At 24.6% G+C, this 8,716-nt stretch overlaps 1 protein-coding gene across 3 annotated transcripts; it reads left to right on the forward strand.

Annotated features, from left to right (window-relative positions):
• Positions 1-1,986: 1,986 nt before the first annotated feature.
• Positions 1,987-8,363, forward strand: spas (spastin). Of its 3 annotated transcripts, none has more exons than XM_011504363.1 (8): positions 1,987-2,163; positions 2,332-2,884; positions 3,119-3,289; positions 4,061-4,351; positions 5,308-5,681; positions 6,276-6,607; positions 7,447-7,757; positions 8,114-8,363. In XM_011504363.1, exons 2-8 carry the CDS (start codon positions 2,356-2,358, stop codon positions 8,275-8,277), a joined length of 2,172 nt encoding a protein of 723 aa, XP_011502665.1. In that variant the 5' UTR covers positions 1,987-2,163; positions 2,332-2,355; the 3' UTR covers positions 8,278-8,363. The 3 variants fall into 3 exon arrangements, with proteins under 3 accessions (XP_011502665.1, XP_011502666.1, XP_011502667.1); XM_011504364.1 differs by having other exon boundaries at positions 4,061-4,282; positions 8,114-8,362; XM_011504365.1 differs by lacking the exon at positions 4,061-4,351.
• The last annotated feature ends 353 nt before the right edge of the window (positions 8,364-8,716 follow it).

Here is an 8,716-nt window from a genome sequence, read left to right on the forward strand (position 1 = left end):
TATAATGACATTTTTTAAAATCAATTAGAACTTATCGTATTATCGGCTTCTTCTTTCGTTTAATTCTTCTTCTTTCTTTATTATATGGTATTGTGACCGTTTTGCAATATAATAATCTAGTTTAATCGAAAATATGTCATACAATAAAATAAAAATCTAAACTTTAATGTAAAAATTTAAACTTGTTGTGAATTTTGTTCTAACTTTATAAATATAATATGGCTATATAAAGTACAAAATAATATCTAAATCTTACAAAACGTAAAAATATTGTATAAAAATTATAAATATATAAAAATGACTATTCATAATATATATTTTTAAAAAGTCATTAGAAATAAAAAGAAATAAATCCTTAAAATAATATACATAGATAATATACATAAATGTACATAGCAAATATAATTTAACTGAAATTTTAATACATAAATATAAGAGCTTATTATTTATGCTGCTTGAAACAATCAAAATACAATAGTGCTATGTTAAAAAAAAGAATGTTCTGTTTCTTCAAATTATAAAAGAAAAGAATGCGATAGCATTTTATTCATTGTACATCCAAATATTAATAAATTAAAAGAGTACATATATAAAACTAATGCATATATTAGAATATGATTTAAATTTACTTTTAATTAAAAATAATTACTATATCAAAAAATTTTAAATATTGATTAAATTATAAAATTAAAAATATTATAAAAATACTCAAAAAATTTGTATATATTTCCTTTAAGTAATATATTACCTTTTTACTAATACAGAACTCCTACTTCACTAATTGATGCTTATAAACTTATTTCTATTGCACATTGGTACAGAATTTATATTCCTTATTAGTATAACAACAGAAAAAATTAATTATTAGTTAAATTTTAAAACAAAAAGAAATGTGAACTTAACAAGTTTTCATAAAGCAATAAATAAATAAAGAAGTTATTGTGTATCAAAATAGATGCATTTTCTTTCAGTTCTGACAGTCATATTTATAATATATATTTATATTATACATACTAAATGTAATTTTATTTTATAAAACTTATGAATAATATAAAGAAGTTTCGTAATTGTAAAGCATGTCATTATTTGTAATATATTGGCTAATTTGCTATAGTATTTTCATACCAGCATACAATTTTATATTTCGCGCGCATGTTAAAGCTAATGAATTGAACACGTCTTGCTATGAGTGAGGATATAAGCCTTTCAAGGCCATATGATCAGTTAAAATTAAAGCGTATATATTTTGGGTTTTATATTAAAACTATTAAAAATTGTTATAATGAAAAAAAGAATGATTATATCGGATAAAAACAACAAGGAAAAGAAAAGAAGAATCATGTCTAGTAGTTATATATTCGTCTTTTAAATTAAAAATATACAATGATTATATGCTAAAATCTGTGACATACATATTTTTGGCTATTGAGTGCCTCCTGCATTCCCACTAGAGAATGTATATTCGTTTTTGTAGGTACGATCTGCGCATCTGTATTTTTCTCGAGAGCCCTTAAATTATATAATAAATCTTTTACACGATACATTTGTATTAATTCGTATAAACGAGTATTTGTATTTATTAACTGGCCTTAATCAATCCCCTAATTTTATTCTCGTGTCAAGGACGATAAACAAATTACCCTTTTGACTTTATAGCGATAATATTGAGTAAATAGTGAAACGGTGAATATTAAAATTTGAGAAAGTAGTCATTTCAGAATACATTAAAAAATGATAAACAAATAAAATAGATTCAAGTATCATTGATAGAAAGAATAAAAGTATTAAATATTATAATTCAAATAGAATTTGTGTACCTTTGCAGATCTATGTTGAATTATATTACTCTAATAAATATATGTTAATTCTCCGATATTCAATAACTAAACAGTTTCATACATTTTATAATCATGGATACCACGATTATTTTGATTTTTTATTTTAAATATGAAAAGTAGCAATATGAAGCTTTATAATGTACAATAATCTTGATTAATTAACAACTAACAAAGAGAAGCAATTTCTTTTTAACTAATAAATTTTAAACAAGTTTATATATCATCTAATCAACCATTATATTGGGGATGTCGAAGTGGTTTTATTTTATCGTAACATCATTTTATCTCAGTATCGACAAAATAAATAGAGCAATAACAATATATGGTAAGTAATCAATGTTTATCGATATAATTTATGATTTATATTAAAAATATTATGTTTGCTTTGAAATTTTCAATAAAAATTATTCAAATTGCAAATACATTCTATTTGAAAATGGTTTGTAATTAATTTAAAATTAATTTTTATCTTAAATTATTTTTTGTTCATCAGCTAAAAAAGCAGTAGTCTTGGGAAATGTCTTACAGTGATGGTAGTAACAGTGGACGTTCCTCGCATAAAAATAGCAGATCACCAAAGAAGTTGAGCGTAATTAAGTCTGAAAATAGTGATAAAACAGTAACAAGTGTCACTTACGGACATCATCACCATCATCATCATCACCATCATCGTTTTATCGAAGGGCAACAACCATCTGTGCATAAAAGAAACCTCTATATTGTTTCATTTCCATTGATAATTTTATTCAATGCGCTTAGAACTGTTATTTATCAGCTATATGTAATTTTTAAGTATATTTATGCTTCAACATCACGTCTCATGCAGAGAAAACATTCCAATAAAAATACATGCCAACTGGAAATTGTAGTTGATCGGGAGGCTGTATGTAACGAGCATAAAAGTGCAATTGAAGAGATGTCACTTAATACAAGAAGACCACCAGGACCTGGACCAGGAGATCCATTATTGGCAAAACAAAAGCATCATCATCGTAGAGCTTTTGAATATATCAGCAAAGCCTTAAAAATTGATGAGGAAAATGAAGGTAAAAGTAGTCACTTTAACTATACAGAAGTTATATAATGTTTAACTTTATATACATTAATTTTCATTTTTATTTTTTGAATTAATTGACATAATTTTCTTAAATAATTTAACATTTTAAAAGCTATGATAAAAGTGAAAATATCTTAAACAAAGTAGTCGTTTTTTTTTTTTTTGAAGATTTGAAAGATTTTTACAATAAATGATTTATAAGAATTTTATTGTATAATTACAGAACATAAAGAAATGGCTATAGAACTGTACAAAAAAGGAATTTATGAGCTGGAAAAAGGCATAGCAGTAGAATGCAATGCGGGTCGGGGAGAAGTTTGGGAAAGAGCTCAAAGACTTAATGATAAAATGAAGACAAATTTGGCAATGGCCAAAGATAGACTCGATTTTCTTGGTATGTTTATGAATTTCTATTTGCTTGTACTAAAAATAAAAAACATGCAAAAATTACCTGAGAATTTAATTGCAAATTTTCTGTTTTAAAGTTATCAATCATAATTTGAATTACATTTTATAATTAAGTAGATTGTGGAGTAGTATGTACAAATGTATGCATGTTTAAATAATTTTAGATTATCGAAAGTGTGGATCTCAGGAATCACTTTACGTAGTTAATGTTTAGATTATTTTGTTATTATTTTATAAAGCAATGTAATGTGCTTGTAACCTCTTAATCTTTCTTAAAATATTTTTGCTATCCTCTACTCTAACTGATTATATAAATGACACTATATTTTTTATTTATAATTTGACTAAACATAAAAATTAAACATTAAGTTCAGAAATCAGTATTGTATATAATGTTTCATGAAATTCCAAATTATATATTATTTACATTATTTACTTAAACATTATTCTGAGTAGAAATGTCTTAAACTGAATTCAATTAGTAAAAATTAACACGCAATATTTAGAAATAAAATATAAAAATCTGATAATAGTGATTAAAATGCATAATTTTCATTATATTTGGATAAATTGATATAATTCAATATATATGTTGAACTGCCTTATTAATAAATGAAAAAAATTTAATATTTGATATTAGTTACGAAATATAATTAAACATTAATAATTTTAAAAATTATTTTGACCATCACAATTTAAAAATTTTTTTTGGGTTTTTTTAATGCATGGCAGAGATTTGTTTCCATTTATTTTATAGCAAGTGTATGTGAGCTGAAAAATCTGGAAATCACGGACAATGAAAAACAGCCTATTATTTCACAAGAACAATATAACGCTGAACAGCATGATAAAAAGGACAAAACTGTACATAATCGACACAACAATGTACATACTATAATGGCGAACTCGCAGACCATCTCTGATGCAAGTTACAGTCAGAAGTACAAAAATAGTGAACGCACATTGAACATCGTACAGAGTACGTATAAGCAGTCCTCCAAATCTAGTCCACAATATTTACATACTTCTAAGAATAATACTTCAGAAGGTATTGTAAAATTTTTTTTTTCTAACAAAATTGATTTAGATAATTATGCTTTATATATTTAAATTATTTGAACTTTTATACACCAGCTTGTCATTGTTAATTGTTGTATATTATTTTACTTCATTGTTCACATTTTTGGGTAATTTTTGCATTTTTGTTTTTGTAAACATATTTATCTGAATTATTCTATTTATAGATTGATCAACATTTATATAAAATTTGTAAATTTGGTTGTATAAACTTTTCATTATAGTTTTTAAAAAATCAAATTTATATTTAATATTTGATATATTAATGAAATTAATATTTCTTTATACAGTTTTTTTTATATAGTTTTAGCTATTACTTTAAAAGTAATATAAATAAAAGCGTACGTGGCTAAATATTGAGTAAATAAATACATCTTTATATTCTTTTGCAATAAAAATATTATTTGCTTTTTTATTTATAATTAGAAAAATAGAAATTAATGATTGTTATATCCAATGGGATATTTTTATTTTTTACATAAATCATTGGTACTTATAGTAAAAAGAATACTTTCTATTTATATTATAAAATATAAATAGTGTATTTATTAAATAATGAATACTATTATTAAATAAATAATATTTATTATCAAAATAAATAATTTATTATAATATTAATTTTTCCTTTTTATTCTGATTTCTAATTTATAAAAAAGAATAAAAGAAAGTTTATATTCGAAAAATGAGATTCAAATTTAAGGTTTATATTACTATATTTATAAAATTATAAAAAATTCAATTAAAAACTGATATAGAAACATATCTACGGAGTATTCATTTTATCTTATGAAATTAGTATTTATTGACTGTTCTTGTTTCACCATCCACCCACTAATGACGTACCTCTGATATTTTAAACAATTTTATACTTAAAATATCTGATGTTTCCTATATATTTATATTTGATTTTTGTTTTGGTTTAATCAGCATCGGGTAGAAAATTTCCGGTATCGGGAAAGCGGCTATCTGGCGTCGTTGTAAACAAAAGTCAAACTCTACCTCGAAACATGGGGCGCTCGCAACCAATTTTACCTTGCCATCGAACATCTTTAATTAAACCATCGCTAACACCACCTTCAGTGAAAAGACAGCTCTCAATACCAGGAAGCGAATCACCTTTACGCAGACGTCCAACAACACCTGCTAACAGCACAGTTAACTTGGCCAATAGCAATAGAGGAACACCTGTAAAAAAATTACCACAACTAAAGGGTGTGGAACCAAAACTCGCTCAAATTATTCTTGATGAAATACTAGAAGGAAGAACGCCTGTACTATGGGATGATATTGCTGGACAAGAGGTTTGTTTAAGTACATGTTTAATATAAATCATACCAAATAAGAAATTTTCTTTAAAGCAGTTTTGATACCTAAATATGTATATAAATAACATAGATATAACTTGCTTTTCTAAGAAAAATTAATTTATACATAAATTTTTAATTGCTTATAAAATATCTTGTATACTGCCAAAATTTGTTGATATTGTTAAGAGAATTAGCAATAAGAATTAGCAATTTTCAAATATACAAAAAGGCAATATTAAATAATAATTAATAATCATAGTACGAATCTGTACAACTAATTGCTTGACGTCTGAGGAATAATAAAGTTGATCGTCAAGCGAAAACCAATTAAATTGCATTTCTGATGATAAGTAAGCACTTTATGCCAATCAGTAATCCATTGCCTCATTAACCAGGAGACCAAAACAATTAGTTAAAATAGAAATAATCGACTAATAGCAGTTAAAAGAATAATGATAATAATTGATATTTTGACATTAGTTTTTACATTGAATGAATTATTAAACATTTTAATATTTGTAATTTGTTTAAGCTAAATAGTTTTTTTAATACAATTATTTCATATACGTAATCTATATTTATTTTTAGACCGCAAAACAAGCTTTGCAAGAAATGGTAATATTGCCATCTTTACGACCTGAGTTGTTCACCGGTCTACGCACCCCTGCAAGAGGGCTACTTTTATTTGGACCACCGGGAAACGGAAAGACTTTGTTGGCACGCGCAGTCGCTACGCAGTGCAATGCTACATTTTTTTCAATTTCTGCTGCAAGTCTGACCTCTAAATATGTTGGTGAAGGAGAGAAACTTGTAAGAGCCTTATTTTCAATCGCTCGTGAATTGCAGCCGTCCGTCATATTTATTGACGAAGTAGACTCCTTATTAAGCGAACGCAAGGATAACGAGCACGAAGCTTCTAGGTATAATAATTTTATATATAAAATTTCTTTAAAATATTTTATTTTAGGAAACATTAATGTATAAAACTTAATATATAAGTAGTATATAAATTTTCAAAATATTTCGATAACAAAAAACAACAAAAGATTCTTTATAATTATTTTATTTTAAAAAATGACAGTGTAATATATATTTCCAAAATTATTCACTTTCAAATTTTATGTAAAAATTTATTGTTTACATAACTATTATTTTGACATAATACCATGAATTTTTTTTACTTTATATTAAACTTAATATGCATCTGGCCTTGTATAAAACAATTATATTAGTTCTTTTTTAATTTTAGTTTAAAAATTTTAGTTACTTAATTTAGAATTTAAACTAAATATTTGCATTGTTTCATTATTTAAATTTCACGATAAGTTTTCATTTATTGTCATAATGCAAATATGTATTTATTAAAATTTATTGAGCCATCATTGGAAAAGATAAAATCATTGATACATTCCAGTGTATATTTTATTTTTACATCATATTTACCAAAATGTGTTAAAAAATAAACAATAATTTCAACAAATAATTTTTGTTTTAAATATTTCTTGTTGATTAAATTAAAAAGACTGAACAATATAAATTGCATAATTTCTAAATTAGCAATACATTTTTATTATTTTATATTGTAATTCGTAATATATATAGTATTTTTCATTGTAATTAGTAGTTATATTTGAATGGTAGAAAAAATTGATATAAACGGATGATTAACATTATATATTATTGAAATCCGTTAATAATAATATACTTTCTGTTGTATAAGTTTTTTTTTTTTTTTATTAATACAATGTAAAATTTACAGACGATTGAAAACTGAATTTTTAGTTGAGTTTGATGGTCTTCCATGTTGCCCAGAAGAAAGAATATTAGTAATGGCTGCGACTAATCGTCCACAAGAACTGGACGAAGCGGCCTTAAGACGATTTTCTAAACGAGTTTATGTGACACTACCTGATTATCAAACAAGAATTATCCTATTAAAACGATTGTTAGAAAAACACGATGATCCTTTAACAATGGAAGAATTGAATCAAATGTCAATGCTGACAGAAGGTTATTCTGGTAGTGATTTAACCGGTTTAGCGAAAGATGCGGCTCTTGGTCCAATCAGAGGCAAGTTTTATCATAACATGTTTTTTGCATAAACATTTGCATTTATTAAATACATATTTAATTAAATAATCATCTTACGAACAAAAACGTAATTAAAATATTTTTTGTTATATTCAAAATTAGAAAAGTCGTTTGTCGCACTTGTAATATTCATTTGAAGCCAGTATAATTATTTTTAATTTCTTATTATTTCATATAATTTACCAGGTGGGTTATGTGTATTGAAATTAATATGTTTCAATAATATTGCATTGTTTTCAAGTACTATATCATATTAAAAACAAAAATTAAAAAAAATTAAACTACAAATTGTTTATATATATATATATGTGTGTGTGTGTATATATATATTTCAGAACTGAATATGGATCAAGTAAAAGATTTATCTTTGAATTCAGTACGCAACATAACACAAAAAGATTTCCTTGACTCATTAAAAAGAATTCGTAGATCTGTTTCACCAGGAAGTCTAGCTGCTTATGAAAAATGGAGTCTTGAATACGGTGATGTAAGTCATTAATTAAAGTCAGCAAATGATAACGAAAATGGGTTATTTTCTATGTAACAATCGTAATTTTGAAAATATTAAATATTAATCCCATTGTGATAATTTTATTCTTACTGATTAGGATATCAGTATTTAAAAACCAATAACATTGTACTATCATATTTAAAAAATGCAGAGATAGAAAAAAAAACTCAAAAAGTAAAAACTAATAAGAACAAAAATTGATTAAAACAATGTATTTATAAACAAAAAACAAACTATTTTATCAATAAGGCTTTTAAAATAATTGAAATTATAAAACACAAAATTACATACTCAAATGCGATGATAAAATGTATGGACAGGATTGTCGAAAACCTTTCAAATAGAACATATTTTGAAGTTTGTCATTTATTTCATACAATACAAATACCAGTAGAAAATGAAAATTGCAAGGTAATTTCTCTCGTGA

The sequence above is a fragment of the Ceratosolen solmsi genome, unplaced genomic scaffold (genome assembly GCF_000503995.2).
Source record: "Ceratosolen solmsi marchali unplaced genomic scaffold, CerSol_1.0 scaffold25, whole genome shotgun sequence".
Taxonomy (NCBI): domain Eukaryota; kingdom Metazoa; phylum Arthropoda; class Insecta; order Hymenoptera; family Agaonidae; genus Ceratosolen; species Ceratosolen solmsi.